An 18257-nucleotide genomic window follows, 5' to 3' on the forward strand; every position below is an offset into this window, starting at 1 on the left:
GTTACAGGTAGTATAGGACAATGTGCTTGCCTTCGAAAGGAGGTGCTTACCTAGAAGTAAGGGCCAAAGGAAAGAAACGATAACTACCTCTTACATGTACCTACCTCCTAACCTAACCTACCTAGCTTATGTATATAACGAGGTAGTAAAACACCCATATCGCATAATAAACTGTATCATACGTCATAGGCATCGGAGCTTTTATCAATTTGTTCATTCATTTTGCTTCTTTGGGTATCATATTCATAGCTGCCTCATCCGTTTTCCACTTTCAAGTTCCACCACTTCTAGCCCTTCAACCTTCTCAATTCTCCCTACACTTCGCCTGCTGGCCCCTGAGCTGGATCGTGATATCCTATCGCCATTTAATAACGCTTCTCGGCTCTCCCCGGTCTTGTTTCCTCCTGTCCTGACATCTACGTCTTCCTCGTGAGCTTCTGGTACGCTGTTTAGACTATGCGCCCTTGCCATGGCGCTTTGCGCATCTAATGATGCTGCGGAAATAGCTGTAGTAGTGGTTGTAGTGGTTGTAGTGGTCGTAGTGGCCGCTGTGCTACCGCTGACATTTCTACTAAGGCTCGCCTGCAAGCTTGTCTGTCTTATTGATAGCGAATCCCCCCTAGGTCTCGGCTGTAATACGGATACTGTCCCTGCGCTGATCACACTATCGCGCTGATTGCGAGTGTCCTCCCAGCCGAACTCGACTCCCAGTGCCCGCTCTACATCAGCTTTAGTATACGAGCTTGACCGTTGTCGTACATATTCGTCGAATTGGGTGTCACGCTTGTGGTCGTAGCTCGCACGGCGCTCCGTCATCGGTCCTATCACAGGCGGAGTCTGTTGTGGTGAAGGGGGGTGGCTACTAAGTGCTAAAGAGATACGGTGACTGGCGGCGGATAGCGATCGTGGCCGAGTTACCGTTACGGAAGGATTTGTTGGATCGTACGGCACGGGAGGTTCAAGCCACGACGATCGATATGCTGTTTCTTCAGATTCCTCGGTACTAGCATAGCCATACGGCTTGATATTGCCGGGGATATGGTAGTCATCATAACTCAATAGCCGACGATAGATGGTGACCGAGTAGAACGTAGGGATGATCGTGAAGAACCTGAAAGGAAACCTGTCAGCAATTATATCCCACCTCCTCAAGATGCTTACAACTCGGGCTGTGGCTTACATGAGGATGCAGTCCATCACCAACCCAATTAACGAGTATCGCCTATCGGCATACTTAACATAAACCACAATATCAAGTGCTAGAACAGCAGATGTAAGGGCTAAGTTTATGATGTTTCCAAACAACAACGGTAACGGTGTCAACACCTCTGCGATGAACTTTGCTATCGAAACGAATACTATAACGAGGGAAATGAACGAGAACGAAACGTTGACCGTTTCCCATCTGCAATAGTTTAGGTTAGCTAACCGGTTTTTTTTTGGTTTTTTTTTTTTTTTTTGTAATTCATCAATGCCTATATCCAAAGCTAAGAACCAAAGTGAATGTCTTTTAGCACTTACACGAACTCTACTGTAGGATCCTGGCCTTGAGCTTGTTGATCTCGCCACGTTTTGGACGTCCTAGAAAGTCGATAGGAGAATAAACCCATCATCCCTAGCAAAATTAAGATCTGAATCGCCCAGCATGGTAGGAGTATCCTCTTCCTCCACTTTGCTCGATCAAACTGCGCATTGTCCCGGTGTGTGTAGCCCATCTTCGACTTTGAATGTGCCTAATGCCTTCTTTAAATATTTCGGAATAGCGGTCTAACAATCTCGTCTTGACACAGTAGAAATGAGTATTTGGCTTTTCTTAAGCTCTTGACTGATGGCTTCCTATAAACACGTCCTAGGACTCCATCTTCTGAAGTATAAAATAGTTACGAGGTTACGGCGATCGGTATCGTGGAGCGACTGGTAGGTAATATAAAACGGAATCTAATGCAGCCTTACGAGACAAACCCGCGTGGGAGGTATAGGTTCTATATAAAGTCTCCCACGAAAAAGAAAACTGGGTAGTAAAGCAAAGATGGACCACAAGCATAGCCTCAGTAATTCCCATCCCGCAAGTCCTATCCAAAGCAAGGTTCTTATTGGAGGCTCCAGTAGGCGGCATTGCTGGAAATTACACCAACCAGATTCTATCTTCAGCCGGAGGGTTGTGTCTCGAACAAGGCATACAACTACAAAGACTATGAGAGGAGGTGCCTGTTGACAAGACAAAGCTTGTATTATTGCTAATACAGAACCGGAGAAGAACGCCTTGCGTTGGTGCCAACACCGGCTTCGGTAACAAACAATGGTGATTGGATCACTACGTGATTCGTCTGACGACTAGCATCCACCGAATCCACATCGTGGGCTCTTGCTAACCTGAGATGGGCCATGGTAGGGCTTGGTGATGCGTTGCGGCTGAGTTTGAGCTGGAAGACCCCCGTCAAGTCGGCTAAGCTGTCCGGACCAAGGACCCAATCACGCTCTATTTCTATGATGGGGAATGGAGACTCGATGAACTGTTCAACGGGACTGACGAATGGAACTGGGAAACCTGGCCCTACTTGCAGTTTGGGTAGCATAACGGCGCAGATAATCTTCACATGAACTAGCCTAGCTTTGTGCACCAACGCATGAAATCCTTTACTCGCCCTACGCGATGAAAATCCGATGAAAATCCATGGATAATTTCCTCGGTATTTAGAAGCTAACCCCGGGTTCGCGAAGTTCGCATAGCGGGTGGCACGGATTTTGAATTGGCGACCAAAACATAAGTTTCCGGGACTGTCACGCTCGTTTACGATGCGGTGGGGAGATTCATTTTGTCCCAGAACTCTCTGACCTATGTAATGATGTAAATGTTTCCCCTGTTCGAAAATTGCTGGTATTATTTACCCCAGTTCTTCTAAGGCAGGGACATCTTCATGAGCCAATAAGGACTCTAGCCTCGTGGAGTGTTGCTAAACTTGGACATAGCACGGTTATAACAAACATCGATACCTTGCGATGCTAGGGATTCCATCGCGCGGCCCGCACCTGGGGCTGTGCTTCGTCAGGACGACACCGAATTGGTAATAAAGACCTTTTGGAATGAGCCGAATTTAGAACTTGTAGAGCGTGATCATAATTTGGAATGAAGAAGTGAATAGCATCTCCATACTTAGAATCACCTGATTAAGATATCAGGCCATCAAAGCGAAGAGAAAATGTTATGCCATCATCCTTCGTTGGCGGCGAGTTCGGCAGTCTGGAACCCAGGCTACTACATACATACATACCTACATACATACATAGAGATGTGGTCTATAAAGGTCACCTTAAATTCCGAATAGTTAGTCCCTCGCCGACTAGACAAGCCCGAACTATTCCTTCTGCTGTAGATAGCCTGTTGAAAGCCTATCTCATTGAAGATAACTAGCATAAGGTATTAACTTTCGTGATTACTGGTTACGGAGGATTCTAATACACAATATGCTGCGGGTATTCAAAGCTAATTCAGCACGACGCAAGATGTAACCTAGAACAGTTCTATGTTTAGGTGATAATTATTAACAAGATATTCACAAATACTCTAGGTATAAGTTCAAGCTCGGCTCGTAATATCGAGCCCTCTCCCACTCTAATTCCATTGCTCATGTGCCTCCTTTGCCTTCTCGGTGTGGATACTGTGTCCTTGACGCCAATAACCATTCTTCATTACGTTGTATTCGTTGTATTTCTTGACGTGCTGGGAAGGATTCGGAATGTACACGTCGAACATGCAACGACTCGACGATCTTCACCCACACTGCCTGCGCCGCACTTGAATCACGTTTATGCGGCAGGGTCCTTGGCGACAGTAGCAGCGTTGAAAGCAACGATGTTTCCGCTAGCGTCGACCATGGCTGCGGTCTGGACTTTTTCTCCGCCAGCCTGTCGTGCAACGACAGCCTTCTGCGACCGGGGAACTTTGGCTATGATGGCGGTTAGCATACACACATTATCCATTGCATTGATTCCCGTCAGCTTACTGAGCTCCGCCATGGCGACGGTGGTGAAAAGACCGAAAATAATGACTGAGACCTTCATGTTGACTGGATTGAAGTTTTTTCTTGTTGGAAAATCGAAGGAATGGTATAGGTCGGCCGGCGACAAGCTTGTGCGAATATATTGCTAAAGCGAAATGAAAGTATGATCAACTAGAGTGTGACTATAACTCGCAGAGGATGAGGAAAGAAAACAGAAACATAAAACGGGACGTGGACTAGACGTCCTTTTGTATGATTATGCCGGGACGAAGTTAAGATGTCTACGGAAGACAAACGCCTTGGATTTCAGATTTCGCTCTTCACTTTTCACCTTTCACCTTTCCAATACTGATCTTCGACACTTGAGACGTACGGATAGCCCATTTCCCGTCAGCACTACTTACTTGATCGGGTAACGACTCTCAGGGACGTTCAGGGTGAGACTGCGCCTCAACATGGCCCAGAGCTCAGATTGTGATTGTTATGTATTGAAGAAACAAACAATAGACCCTCGCAGTCCCAGATGACAGGGACACCAGCTGTCCTGCTGGGGTATAGATCTTCATATCTATCAAGATCTTTCGAACAGAAGGTTGTTAGGCGGATACTAAGAAGCTAAACTGCAGCTAGAGATGATAAGAACTGGGCGAGACGCGCGGAGGTCATTGACAGACAAGGGACAGACAAGGGACAGACAAGGGATAGGCAAGGGTATGAGACGATGCTGTAACAACTTGAAATGCTTATTTTGAGCCGCGCTGTTATCTAGGTAGCATTGGTAGCATTGGTGGTACTGGTGGTGCTGCGATGCAACGCTGCGGGTGTAAACAGTCAAACAATCTTGGCATCGAAGAGCTGATCAGGGACGGCACTCCAGCTTTCCGTGTTCCAAGATGAACCTTGTACGAGGACTGGGCCATGCCTTAAAATTTGGGGGTGCCTACCTCTTAGACAAAAAGCAGGGATCAAAAGAAGATTGACAATTCGTCATCGAGTTGGACGTTATTTGGGTTATCGGATTTTACATAGTAGAACGTTACATAGTAGAACGTCTATGCGAAAAAAAAAAAAAAAAAAAAAAGGTGAGACGAGATTATCAAAGTCCAGACCGCTTATCTTCTTTAATCCCCTCCCTTAATTTTCGGGTAGTTCCCGTACCCCCGTGCCCCTATACCCCTGTCTGTATGTATGTATATACCTACCTACGTACATATCATAATTAGGTTTTCTACCTAACGGAGGATGCTTAGCCACAGAGCACGAGCCACGAGCCACGAGCCACGAGCCACAAGTCACTAGGTTACAACCTAGGTAGTCATATCGAAGCCTCTAATTTCTAATTTTGTTCATATGTTTTAACCCAGGTACATGAATGACGAGAATTTGGCTGTCAGCCAAGAGCCATGTTCAGGCTCTTAGGTGTCGGATCAAAAGTTTTAACACCCCTAATATTCTCGTCGTCGAAATCGCCAAGTTGGCGCTGGCAACCTATTTCAAGTCTTACTCCCCGAAATTGGAGCGCGCCTTGCGGTCTGAACTACCACACGATGTCGGTTGTTGATCTAGGTCGTCTGCAAGATCTGCGACACACCAGACATTCGATAACACTCTCTAATGGCAAGCGCCTTGTTCTCTTCCGCCTGCCTAGAATTGATCGGCCGGATGTAACGCTACCAGCTGTGGAAAGTCCAGATTCATGGAATTACTACGCAATGGAGGCAGAGTGTCCTCACGCCGGTGGGCCAATGGCAGATGCTCACATAGACATCGAAGACTCGTCCTACATTGCCTCTTGCCCGTGGCATGCGTATGACTTCAACGTAGAGACTGGTGAGTCTAGTTATGGCATCAAAGCCTGCACGTTTCCGGTCACTGTTCAAGATGAAAGAGTGAGCATACAAGTTGCAGGAGCTGAAAATTTACAACTCGACAAGATCGAGCCCGTCAGCGAGAAAGTGAAATTCAAGCATGGTCCCAGAACTGATCCTTCAGGTCCTGCAACGTATCTTGGTGAGGATGCGAGCCTGTGCGATTGGTGCAACCATATTCTAAATACCTCCAATCCCGAGCACAAGATCGAACTTACGACCCATCTCTTCTCCTTATTTGCAACACGTGAACAGTCATCTTCGCTCATGGAGATCAGGGGTGGTACTGTGGTTCCCCCCCAAGAACCGCCAAGACAAAACTTGACCCAAGTGAAACCGGGGCAGATGCCCAGAGCTGGCAAGGGAGGGAACCTTAAAAACAGGATCATGATGCTCCATGCTCTGGCAAACATCGAGCAGTGGGCCATCGATCTCGCTATCGATATCATGGTCCGGTTCGCTTCATTTCGAACAGCAACACGGGATGAGAACGACCACCCACGTTCACTACCGCGAACGTTTTTCTACGACTGGCTTAAGGTTGCGAATGATGAGGCAAAGCATTTCTCTTTACTACGGGCTAGGTTAGAAGAGATGGGGAGCCATTTCGGTGCTCTGCCAGTCCACCACGGTTTATGGGAATCTGCCATAAGAACATCGCACGACCTGCGCGCAAGGATAAGCGTCATCGCACTCGTCCACGAAGCTCGCGGCCTCGATGTTAATCCCAAGACGATCGAAAAGTTCCAAAATGCCAAAGATAGCGAAAGCGTCGATGCATTAAACGTCATTCATAACGACGAGATTACGCATGTCACTACGGGGCATAGGTGGCTCACTTGGATTTGCCAACAAGAAGGCACCGATCCGGTTCAAGTCTTCCGAAGCAACGTGCAGCAACACTTTAGAGGGGCCGTGAAGGGTCCGTTCAATGCCGAGGCCCGACAGCAGGCCGGTATGGATAAGAGCTATTATGAAGACCTCCAGGGGCTCCCGTGGAAAGGTGATATTATCGCCGGTGGTTGAATTATCTATGTCCTCACATTTTAGGTTGTCCTCGTATGGACTAAATCTGTTGGATAATGTCATACAACTAGAGGAATATCAAAGCATCACTAACCTGATACTAGTGACGCTAAACTGAGAGTTACATATATTTCGGTATTATCTGAGCGACTTACTCGTGGCTCTTGGACGTCCTTTTTTCTGAATCGCAAAGTTGTCATTGACTGCTATTATATTTGCGTTACTCTATGGTGACAGTTGAGCTGTTATTGTTTCTGATATCTATCGAAACGGAGTTATGTAGCCAAGGCGACCAGTTACCTAAAATAAACCCAAGTCAGTAGGTTAGCCGACTGGGAAAAGGGAGGAAATAAGGCTGATAATTTACCATAACTGCTATTTTTAGTATGGATCTACAAGGTACATACAAATTACATAGTGCAGTGAAAAGAAGTTATGAAATAATTATGCGTCATATACTTTGGTATACTTTGGTATGCACATGCACCTAATCATAATGTCAGGCGCTTTCGAAACGATCGCCTAACCTGCTAACCTGCTAGCCTAGGCCTAGGGAAAGCGGGGTGGCCTGTTAATTCGAGATGGTTGATTATTTATCGCAACCTAACTGCAGCTAGGTACTAACCTGATACTAACCTGATTACCTATTTAACCTACCTAACCTAGGTTAGGTAGTTGCTAGTTCACCCGCCAGCTTCCGATTCTCTCCTCTACCAACTCTTACGCGCTCTTTTGACTCGATTTTCGATTTTCGATTTTCGATTCTCGATTCTCTCGGTTTCTCAAAGCCTTTCCCGACTTCCTTCCTTGGACACTCCCTCGGAAAGGCTAACGATTAGCAAGCAACAACTGATCATGGCTACAGTACCGCACTGTCTCTACTGCTTCGAGACGCTTGCTGCGTACCTTGAGGGCCGCAAGTCTATGAGCCTTAACGAGATTGTGAACACGTGGGTCGAGTACAACAAGGATACAGAAGCCGGCGTCGAAGATGCAAGCAAATACGAAAGCCTCGAGAAGCGCATCCCCGCTCTTAGACGAGTAGTCGGTTCTGAGTCCTCCGAAACAAGCAGCTCGTCCTCGCCTTCTTCAGGCTCAACCGTTTCCCTTGCAACCGACACAACCACAACCTCTACAGATTCACTCCGAGAACCCATTATTACCGAATCCCCGCTATTCGTCACCTGGAACACCGTGTCCTCTCGCACCGGCAATACTTCCCTACGAGGCTGCATCGGGACGTTTGAAGCGCAGGAGCTTGACGAAGGACTATCATCCTACGCCATCACCTCGGCCATCAACGATATGCGCTTTGATCCTGTCAGCAAGCGAGAATTGCCCTCTCTCGAGGTCGCCGTTACGCTACTAACCGATTTCGAGGACTGTGAGGACTCGATGGACTGGGAGCTCGGTACGCACGGACTGCGCATAAGCTTCTCGGAACGAGGCCGCCGTTACGGCGCAACTTACCTGCCGGATGTTGCTGCAGAGCAAGGGTGGACTAAAGAGGAGACTCTAGTCAGCCTGATGCGCAAGGCTGGCTGGGCAGGCCGCAAGGAAAAATGGCAGACCGTTGAGCTCAAGGTAGTGCGCTACCAGGGCAAGAAGAAGTCCTTATTATACTCCGAGTACAAGCGCTGGCGCGATTGGGTCAGCCAGAAGAGCGAGGACAACGACGACGACGAAGACGAAGAAGATGAGGCATAGAAAGACAGACATGCTACATACACTATCGCGGGTGCACTCTCACTGGGGAGGTGCAAATACATATTCGGTGGACGGCGTTGGCGCATGAGGGATGGAAGGGAGTCTAGAGTTTGGCGTCTAGAACAGCAGCATCCTAGGTGGGTGATTTGATGATACAGGTAGATTTTGGTCTTTTTCGGTGCCTTTCCGTTGTGCATGTTATGTTCGCCTAGTCGTTGAATTTTACCTAGTAAAGTATTCCACGACTTATCACAAGATTGGTATTATCTATCCACCCCTTCAGCTCTTTAATTAAAATTATAGTCTCCAACATTACATCTGTCGCGCAGCTCCGTTGGCCTGGACACAATATCGCAATTTAGCTGCGCTGTTCGATCGATGAAGGGACGTAATCCTCGATGTTTAAGATCTCATACCAGCGACGATCTAGGGGATAAGGGAACCAAGCCATCCCCTGGCATGGAACCAATGGACCTCCCTTCTTCTAGAACTCCTGGTTGCTATATCGACATACATGTCTTAAGGAATTCTTCTTTCTGCCACGCGAACCCGCCGGATCGCAAAAAGAATGTCTCTGGGGAATGGCCCCTCCATTCTTCAGGTTAATTTACCGCCGACTAGTTAGGGGCGGCCGTCTCCTAGTTATCGCATTCAAATTCCACGACTATTGGCTTAATATACTTCATGATGCGTTGCTCCAAGAGTTTTAATACTGCTCTTCCTTCCTGTTCTGTGCACTTGTTTGCAACTACGGTGTTGCGAAACTAACTGATTGACTACTTCTGAGGTAGCATGTCGTTTTCTCACCCGCTCTTCTTCATAGCTGCGTCTACGCTAATTGGCGTAGGACGGGCGGTTACTTTCAAGTCGTTTAATGGAACGCATGATGGGCCTCTAAATGCGACGAGTCTTCCAAAGAGTACTCACGAGGTGCTCTCGCTGCCCCTGAGAAAGGTCGAACACAATGGTGTTGGGACGCCTAGTCTAGCGAGACGATATTTTGGATCGGATGTCCTAGGTGTCTACGGTGCAGCGTATTTTGCTGAGTGTATGAGTTCTCGTCTTGCCTTCATTCATGTCGTTAGCAGGAAAGCTATAAGATGGGTTTCTAACAAGCAAACAGTGACAATTGGTACCAGCGGCAACCCACAGACCGTCAATGTGCTGCTGGATACGGGCTCGTTTGAACTCTGGGTTAATCCAAACTGTAGCGCAACCAGTGTGCGGCAGTTCTGCGATGAGTTCGGACATTACGATCCTACGCTGTCATCTACGTCTAAGAATCTAAATCAGACCTTTATGATCCAGTATGGGCTGGGTAGTGCATCGGGCACTTATCATCAGGATGATATATTTATCTCTGGTAAGTTAAAGGTTAGGATAATTAAGCTCAAGGATGTGGAAAAAAAGTGGAAAAAGGGTGGTATACGACGATGGGCTGTTTGAATAACCTTTGCTAATGATGGAAACTCAGGGGCGAAACTCGCGGGCCAACAATTCGGAGTTTCAAATACATCTAGCGATGTTTGGTTTGGTATCCTCGGCTTGGGCCATGGTAAGGGGCACGGCGTTATCGACTATGAATCTATCGTCGACTCGTTGGCCGCACAGGGGTATACGGATAGCAAGTTATTCAGCTTGGATCTGGGTGGCCAACCTGGGCCTACCGGTGAGTAAACTCCACGGCTTGTGATTGTGTGATACAATCTCTGTTAGTGCTATGTATAGGAAATATAACCGCTAACGCATAGCAAGCCGCTATCACGGGAGAAATGGTTTTCGGTGGTGTCGACACCAACAAGTACGCAGGAAACCTAGCGAAAGTCCCAACAGATCCTAACGACGCGTATGTTCTCTTATTATCTCCAAGTCCGGTGCTTTTGCGTATTTTATATATCTACTCAATGTAGCGTGAGTTGGTACATTTACTTATTATTGACAATTTCTAGGCACTACGTCGCAACGCTGAACTCGATCTCCCTCCAAGTTCCCGCTTTCGGCTCCGGCTCCGGCTCCGGCTCCGTCAAGACCATCTCCCAAAGTATCAAAGCGATAAATGACTCTAAGTTACCATTACAAGTTATTGTTGACTCGGGGACTACCCTCTCTCTACTACCCGAGTCCATGGTCTCAGCTATAGCTGCCGGCTTCCCTGGTGCAGAGCCAGATGGAAATGGCGGATATAAGGTGCCGTGCGAGCTACGGAATACTACGGAGGGCCGTGTAGATTTTGAGCTCCGTGGGGATGGCAACGACAACGTCAAGATCAGTGTTAGTTACAGCGACTTTATCTGGTACGGCGGTACCGAATGCTTCCTGGGTGCATGGTATACTAGCGATGTAGGTGTATGGATCTTAGGGGATACATTTCTAAGGGGAGCATACGGTAAGTCTGCCCCTTTTTCATGTTCTATGAAACCATCAAGCAAACAAGTAGAATAACTTGATAAAAGACCCAAGTTTGAAAAGCTAATTTATTTCAAAGTAACGTTCGACCAGAGCAACAACGCGTTGTATATGGCTAATTACGTCTCATGCGGTGAAGGCTCGAACTTGGTCCCTGTTCCAGCAGGCCCGGATGCAGCGGCTAATATCCCCGGATCCTGCAAGACGGCAGAGCCGGCACAGAAGGCCCCGTCGCCTACTGCTACTTTAGCTAGTTACGATCCGGAGTGCGACTGCACTGTATTTTCTTTCTCGACCGCTTTCTCCACTGCATTCATGACAAGTACTGCGACTGCAACTACTGCGACTATCAAGAAGCAAGTGAGTGCAGCCCCGGTGTCCAGTTCGCCCGCCTCTGAAGACGACGACTGCGACGAGGACCAGGAACAGCCGCAGCAGCAGAAGCACGTCGAAATAATTACGGCTACGGAGACTTTTACGAGCACACTAGTTCGCCATGTCATATACACGGCTGGCCGCCGGATTGCCACCAGCTACGTAACAGTCGTGACAACCTTCTGCCCAGGCGACATACTTCCCCCTGCATCTACAACTCTGATCACGGGCGCGGCGCATTCCCAGACCCAAGGCCGAGTTCAGCACACTACTACGCGTCCTATCCCAAGCACAAGTATATCACCTCCTATAGAACAAGTCACGATAGCGGAGGTAACCCGCGTGGCCGAGACAGCTCCGGAGACCTTTATCACCACAAGAAATACGACGACGCAGGTAGCCACCATACTCGAGTCAGTTCACACAAACGCATACGCATATTCTTCCCCTCCCTCCTGGACCCCTCCTGCTTTGACCGAATCCATCCTTTCCACCTTCCCCATCTCGCCCCCCGCATTCTCCTCTTACTCTTCCCCGCTACCCCCACCGCCGCAAACCACCGCTCCTAACGCAGGTTTCGGCGCCGTGGGCTGGGGCTTCAACAGCACCTCTACCGCTACTGCTACCGCTACCGCTACCGCTGCCGCTGCCACGAGCACCAACACCAACACCAACACCGCCAGCGCCAACTACAACTATAACGTAGCAGGCGTAGCCAACGTCGGCGGAGCCGCAAGCCAAGCCGTCGGCGCCGGCGCCGTGGTCGCGCCCGCGGTCCCGACGACGACACAGAGCTGGTACTCGCCTATGCCGAGCGGGATGGCTATGACTACGTCCGAGGCGGTGAAGAAGACGCTAGGCGAGGTAGTAGTCGGGCTGTGGACCGTGATGATGGTGATGGTGATAGGGCGGGCTGTGGGGATATGAGTCTAGCTCGGGTTTTTCTCTTCTCTTCTCTTTGCTTTGCTTTGCTTTGCTTCTTTCTGACTTGTCTTTTGATACCGATGCATGATTGAATGAAATGAAATAAACGTACGAATCGAGAAGCGGATAATTGAATAATAGGAGAGGGAAATTGGGGAGAGGGGGGGGGGATCTTTAGGGGAGGATATACATTAGAACGGACAGGTTGATCAGTGGCTTCGACATTTGGATTGTGGGATATACCTCGGTTTTGTTGCGGAGGAAAGCCGGACAAGAGGTAGCTTTTGTGGCCAGGGAGAAAGGAGATACTTTGATAGATCATAGATAATAGATAGCTCAATCAATCAAACATTTTAAAATAGTTACCGCCCGGGGCTGCTCTCAACGATACCAATGACCGTGAACATACCAGTATAAGCGGCGATAGGTATAGAATTAGACTCCTACTTAGTATTCAGGGATTCGCATAGCGGATCATTCAGACGCAAATACGCAAAAATGTAGAACAGCGAGTCAATATTATTATGCCACACGAAGTGCCTATATTTTTTTATTGAAGTCCGTCCCATCCACCGAGTATGCAGCCCGAGCCCAAGAGGGAGGAACCCAACAATCGCAACTCCCGAGACGGTAGCTAGAGATAAAAGAAAATGAGGACGCCGATGTATAATCATACCTCTCGCATGCCACCATGTAAACGCCCGTGTAGCCCTGGGATACAAATGTTGTCTCAGGGGAAAACTCCGTTCGGTTCTTCCCCCAGCCAATACACTGTCTAAGCCAACGTCAAAATCGACAAACCGACTCGAATAATGCGAGCTCGGTGTTAGTAATTCATCCGCGCCGAAACAAAACAGTTTCATGAATTCGTTAGGTATAGGTATTCCAACCGTACATCTGTAGCACTAACTTCCTTCAACTCGGAATAGCAATGCTTTTTTCGCTCGCTCGCTCGCTCGTTCGGCACTTTGTGTTGAAAGCTCAAAAATAGCACCTCAGCCATATGCTCCTTTTAAACTCCACTCGCCGTACGCGGGGATTGACCAATTGGTCTAAACAATAAGAGGGCAGAACCCGCCCTACCAACACCGTAAGCTTCTCCAGAATCTATCCCTCCTGCTTCCAAAAACTCTCTGACCGTCGCCAATTCGTGGACCCCTTGTCAAACCTGAACGCCCAGATTTTTCGTTATCCATGTCGCGGTCATCGCTATCGCCGAGCGGTGTCAGGGGTTTTGTGACGCCACGACGGTCCATATCGGTATTATCGAGGACACCCATTTCAGCAAGGCGACGGCTTTCGACAACTCGGCGGACGATGAGGGCGAATGTCTCTTCGATGTTGACCTCGAGCCGAGCACTCGTCTCCATGAAACCGCAACCGCGTTTCCGCGCCCATTCGAGTCCCTGAGCTGCTGACACCTGCCGCGACTCTTGCAAATCACACTTGTTACCAGCTATAATCTTGACCGGCGGTATCGTCCTTGCACCGCTACCGGCTCCTCCCAACCCTATACTACCTCTTCTCGCGCCTCCACCCGCCCCCAGGCCGGCCCGCCGTGCCCGTGCTGCGTTATCAAGACGCGTTTCTGCCTCCATGTCTATGAGGTCGTTGAAATAGTTCAAGGCATCGAGACTGTCGAACGACGTGATGTCGTAAACAAGAAGGAAGGCATCAGCACTGAGATTGGACGACGCCCACATGCCCCGATACTCCTCTTGTCCAGCCGTGTCGGTCAGCGATAGGTGGTAGGTGGTGCCATCAATACGCCGGGTGATGCTATAGCTATCTTCGATGGTCGGGTCGTACTCGGACGTCCATTGGGACCGAACTAGTCGGAGAGTTATCGACGACTTACCGCAACCTCCGTCACCGCATATTGTGATCGATATGGGCACCGGTGGTTGCGAGGTAGGCGATTGTGGTTGATTCTGTTGTTGATTGTGGTGCATTTCTGCGTCTGTTTCTTCCTCTTTTTTTTTGTCTACTATTGTTCTTTTTTCTCTATTGTTGGGTTCTATCTCTCTCTTACGTGGATAGCTGTGTCTAGCCAGTAGATGGCTAGGTTAAAGGAGACTGGTCGTCACGGCGGGTAAATGGGCGAGTATGTAGGAGAATATAGGGTTTGTTATCGGAGGATTGTTCCTCTGCTAAAGGCGGTAAGGACTGTAAAGTTCGAGAAAAGGCAATGGCGGTATGCGTGATGGAGGTAATGTAGTAAAAGATGAAATCACAGCCTATTCTTTTCTTGTTCTTCCCCCTTCGCTTTCTACCGCTGCAAGCTGCAGGGTACGACAGGCTCTACTTGGCGCTGCTCCACTGGCACTCAACGGGTTTTCCCCGTTTGGGTCCAACCGCCGTTTAAATTGTCCTATAAAATACGGATTATAGCTGTCTCTCAGGGACTGAGCCAGTCCGCCGGGTAAGCAATGAAGAGATATTAAGTTACGGTTCTTTATAACTAAGCAAAGTCCTCAACGATGGATGCCGGGTTAAGTATGATCTCGAATACGGTAATATGGATAATATGGATAATATGATAGAGAACTGGAAAGAATGGTTCCTGTATATGTCAAAGCGAAGTGAATCAGGTTTGAGTTAAGTCGAACTAATGCGCGTAGGGTAAACGTGAGGGCGGATGTGAATCGGAATTGTAGTATGTAGGATGTGATGTGTGATGCGATTGGAATTGTCGAAACGTGTGCTCGGACGCGAACCACAACTCAATCGTTTAAATAAAATAAAATACCTACCTTAGTTTAGGTTTAGGTTGTATGTATACAAAGCAAAAGGGAACTAAATTCGTAGCGAATAGGTATCCTAAAAGAGGAGGTGGGGATAAAGTTGAAGTTGAAGTTGAAGTTGAAGATGAAGATGAAGATGAAGATAAAGATGAAGATAAAGATGAAGATGAATGTAAGTCGAGAAGGCGAAGAAGAAAAAGAGGCATAAAACTAAGTTGAAGCTAGGCAAAATGAGAGAATCGACAGCGGTGATACTGATATGTACATTGATACACCGATACCACCCAGACGGCTGGGGCAGGTACAACTTGCTGCAATAGCTGCAGGTAGTTTTGTATCCTGGTTTGTACCCAAGTTTGTACCTTGGCTACACGTAATTACCTCGAGGTATGTAGGCATGCACCTTGCTTTAGGTTAGGTACCTACCTACCTAGGTACCTACCTAACCTGTAATTGATCCTGGGTTAGGGTGGGTACGTACCATGATACAGTAATGAAATGGGAAACCACCGTGGTGGTAACAGCGGTGATAGTGGGGGTTAACCTCCTTAGTGGGGTAATAAAAGGGGTCTTAGGGTTTTTAGGGGTTTAGTTGCATTAGCGGCACAATTTGACATGCCGGAAACGCGGTTCAATTCGCTAATTTCATCTGCGCTACCCCCTTCATCCGGGATTCATGATTCATTCAGTATTTCTCTGCGCTCGAGCCTCGCATTTTGCTGATCGTCGATATATAACACCTACATATAATCTACATATAATCCCCGAAAGACTAGGAACGACGGTCTTCTCGCAAACGCCGGGGAAACGGAACAAAAAGATCGGACAGCTGATCGACGAAACATAATCTCGAGTCTCCGCTTACCAAGAGATTCAATACATATTGAACCGATCTTTTAGGATCGATATCGAGGATCAATATGAATTTTCAAAGATCTAGCGAATCTACAAGGTCCGTGAGAACCTATACCTTCTAGGATATATGAGTGGGTTAGGTAGGTAGGTAGTTGTAGTAGGGTAGTAGGTTGATGGAGATTAGAACGAAACATGGAGATGTGGAGAGGGAAAGGCAATGTAGCATTCGCTTGTAATAAATTACCTTTACAAGACTGGACTGAAGGTTGTGAAGACCTGTGATGGAAAGACTTGGAGACTTATCACAAGTTAACCTCAAGCATCAACCAGCTTAGTTTCACTCGCGACTGGCAATGGCAATGGCAATGTCATGGTCAGACAGGCAACCTCAAGCTGACGTATAAGAAGTTAAATGCGAAACATCAACCTAGGTACGTGGATGTATCAATCCGATGATTGTTCCAGTACATGTATGTTAGAAAAAGCAAGATTCGTTTCTCCCCGAGCTATAAGTCAGTATATAGGTACAGTGGGTGTAGCACGAATGATTCGAAACAGCAAGCAACGCCTGGCGATCCAATTCGTCATGTTCGTCATATTAAATAGGCGTGCAGCCATTCGGGTTTAGGTATCACTTACATACTACGGGACAGGCCGTCGAATAAAAAGGAAAATAACATATGCCTCACATATCACATAGGAAGTTTGTGTTGGAGGAGCCTCTTCCTTGCTCGTCAGACGTCATGTCTAGAGCCGCCGAGGTTTGTGATGATAGTTTCCTGTCAGCTTTGATAGGCACGGCTTCCTTTTCCGCCCACCCTCCCCGCTAATCCTAGTCGTTCTAGTCCTGCAGGTCAAGACGCAAAGTGCTACGGTAGTGCCCTCTCGTGGGATCCCAAAACCAATTGGGCATAATGATTCGAGATATAGGGCGCCACCATTGATAGGTGGCGAGAGACTTCTAGGTACTAAACCAGTATACCCCAACGATGATTGAACCACATGCTCTCGTATCAACTAATATTTCAAGTATAACTAAAACTTGTTATTAACCTGGGTAGACGATCTGAAGCATGTATCCCCCCTGGCCAGACTGACCGCCCCAAAAATAGGTAGCTTCACGATGCAGCAGCCTAAGCCTGGCCGGCTGCATTGGACGGTCTTTTCAAACGTGTTAACAAACGTGTTAACAAACGTGTTAACCCACGGATGGCCTATTTCTATCTGGACACAGCTCCCCCTCGACTTTCTTACAAGCCTAAGGAGCAAATGCTACGTGTCGGATCAAGTTCCTGCAGCTTAAGTCTTGCAGAACCCGCCACGATGGTTACGGCAAGGAAACGTGGTAGGGTTGACTTCCATGTCGGGTCGTGGCGCAGCTGTTTCGTACGTATTTCGTACACATAAGAGGTAGATTGTAGTCGCCAACTCGCTAAGCACCGCTGCCAGGGGATGACAAGATAGATCGGAGAATTTCTGGCGGATCACCACGGCACTAAATAACAACAAGCTCGGCAAGAGTTTCGACAAAGCAGCCTAGTCCAAGAGCTATTGAGTGTTAAAATGAGATAGAAATCTATTACCCCCCACGTGCGTTCAGGGATTAGACCTTTAGAGCGGCCATAGCGTGCTCAGAATCCAAGGTCCAGAACAAGTCTGGACTCTTGTCACCAATCATTGATTCGGGTCGCCCCGCCATATGAAGTCAGTACATATGTATTTAGCTACCTATGGAAATGTCATTTGAAGATTGCCGTGTATATAGTTGGCTGTTAAGATCCAACGACTAAATACCTACCTACGTATAAGAAAAATGACAGGTAGTTTCTATATACAGTAGATACAACAGTTACCAATAAAATAAATGTTTCAGCTACCTGGATCCCTTCTGCAAACATGAAATCATAAGATGTAACTATGTAACAAAACATGAAGCATCCCAGACATCGACGAACCCATGTAGATACCGGCATATCTTTTCACTAGAAAAGAAACTAAAGAAGAAACTAGAAAAGAAAAAGAAAAGCCTAATACACTAGTGTACAAGATAGATTTGAAACGGTCTAGATCCAATTACATGCTGTATATGCTGTACTTGCTACTTTAGGTAGGTGGTCGTTGCTCGGTGATGGCATTATTTGCGGAGGTTGCGTCGCATCGGCAGGCAATTGAGGCGGGCATTACAAGTCCAGTGGTACAGAGACGACGAAGCGATGTGACAAGGCAACTCAATCTCATATCTCCTTTTTGACGACCCAACAACACCTAGGCCCCCCCTCGTTTCTCACTACGCGAGGCCATCGTGCATCGGCAGGTTGCAATTGCGTCGGCCAGGCATACAAAGCATAGCA

The 18257-nt window shown here is 47.7% G+C and overlaps 6 protein-coding genes across 6 annotated transcripts; 3 read left to right on the plus strand and 3 right to left on the minus strand.

Moving 5' to 3' along the window:
- Positions 1-1968, minus strand: F4813DRAFT_214784 (uncharacterized protein). The gene is made up of 3 exons (XM_049239707.1): positions 1522-1968; positions 1181-1405; positions 1-1111 (listed from the first exon to the last, which is right to left on the minus strand). The coding sequence occupies exons 1-3, from the start codon at positions 1713-1715 to the stop codon at positions 244-246; spliced, it is 1287 nt and encodes a 428-aa protein (XP_049096333.1). The 5' UTR covers positions 1716-1968; the 3' UTR covers positions 1-243.
- A 1839-nt stretch (positions 1969-3807) lies between these two features.
- On the minus strand, positions 3808-4062 carry F4813DRAFT_392875 (uncharacterized protein; the record flags this gene model as incomplete). Its single annotated transcript, XM_049247335.1, has 2 exons — positions 3808-3947; positions 4005-4062. The coding sequence occupies 2 exons, from the start codon at positions 4060-4062 to the stop codon at positions 3808-3810; spliced, it is 198 nt and encodes a 65-aa protein (XP_049096334.1).
- Positions 4063-5548: 1486 nt separating this feature from the next.
- Positions 5549-6895, plus strand: F4813DRAFT_392876 (Rieske [2Fe-2S] domain protein; the record flags this gene model as incomplete). The annotated part of the gene is made up of 1 exon (XM_049247336.1): positions 5549-6895. One exon carries the CDS (start codon positions 5549-5551, stop codon positions 6893-6895), a length of 1347 nt encoding a protein of 448 aa, XP_049096335.1.
- A 393-nt stretch (positions 6896-7288) lies between these two features.
- F4813DRAFT_214862 (AMMECR1 domain-containing protein) lies at positions 7289-8791 on the plus strand. Its single transcript, XM_049239710.1, has 2 exons — positions 7289-7368; positions 7438-8791. The coding sequence occupies exon 2, from the start codon at positions 7751-7753 to the stop codon at positions 8600-8602; it is 852 nt and encodes a 283-aa protein (XP_049096336.1). The 5' UTR covers positions 7289-7368; positions 7438-7750; the 3' UTR covers positions 8603-8791.
- Positions 8792-8904: 113 nt separating this feature from the next.
- F4813DRAFT_214858 (acid protease) lies at positions 8905-12674 on the plus strand. Its single transcript, XM_049239709.1, has 6 exons — positions 8905-9650; positions 9726-9965; positions 10077-10271; positions 10358-10448; positions 10552-10988; positions 11088-12674. Exons 1-6 carry the CDS (start codon positions 9395-9397, stop codon positions 12308-12310), a joined length of 2442 nt encoding a protein of 813 aa, XP_049096337.1. The 5' UTR covers positions 8905-9394; the 3' UTR covers positions 12311-12674.
- A 604-nt stretch (positions 12675-13278) lies between these two features.
- Positions 13279-14482, minus strand: F4813DRAFT_214967 (ras-domain-containing protein). Its single transcript, XM_049239712.1, has one exon. It carries the CDS (start codon positions 14257-14259, stop codon positions 13387-13389), a length of 873 nt encoding a protein of 290 aa, XP_049096338.1. The 5' UTR covers positions 14260-14482; the 3' UTR covers positions 13279-13386.
- Positions 14483-18257: the final 3775 nt, after the last annotated feature.

This window comes from Daldinia decipiens (assembly GCF_022478715.1).
Source record: "Daldinia decipiens strain CBS 113046 unplaced genomic scaffold F4813scaffold_38, whole genome shotgun sequence".
Taxonomy (NCBI): Eukaryota; Fungi; Ascomycota; class Sordariomycetes; order Xylariales; family Hypoxylaceae; genus Daldinia; species Daldinia decipiens.

What these genes read in the sequence shown, in the direction of transcription:
- F4813DRAFT_214862 (XM_049239710.1), top strand. Translation starts at nt 7,751, where the DNA reads ATGGCTACAGTACCGCACTGTCTCTACTGCTTCGAGACGCTTGCTGCG.
- F4813DRAFT_214784 (XM_049239707.1), bottom strand. Translation starts at nt 1,715, where the DNA reads ATGGGCTACACACACCGGGACAATGCGCAGTTTGATCGAGCAAAGTGG. An exon ending in GATCCTACAGTAGAGTTCGT is followed by an intron (nt 1,406 to 1,521) that starts GTAAGTGCTAAA and finishes AAACTATTGCAG; the next exon opens with ATGGGAAACGGTCAACGTTT. An exon ending in GTGATGGACTGCATCCTCAT is followed by an intron (nt 1,112 to 1,180) that starts GTAAGCCACAGC and finishes GTTTCCTTTCAG; the next exon opens with GTTCTTCACGATCATCCCTA.
- F4813DRAFT_214967 (XM_049239712.1), bottom strand. Translation starts at nt 14,259, where the DNA reads ATGCACCACAATCAACAACAGAATCAACCACAATCGCCTACCTCGCAA.
- F4813DRAFT_214858 (XM_049239709.1), top strand. Translation starts at nt 9,395, where the DNA reads ATGTCGTTTTCTCACCCGCTCTTCTTCATAGCTGCGTCTACGCTAATT. An exon ending in TGCAGCGTATTTTGCTGAGT is followed by an intron (nt 9,651 to 9,725) that starts GTATGAGTTCTC and finishes ACAAGCAAACAG; the next exon opens with TGACAATTGGTACCAGCGGC. An exon ending in GGATGATATATTTATCTCTG is followed by an intron (nt 9,966 to 10,076) that starts GTAAGTTAAAGG and finishes ATGGAAACTCAG; the next exon opens with GGGCGAAACTCGCGGGCCAA.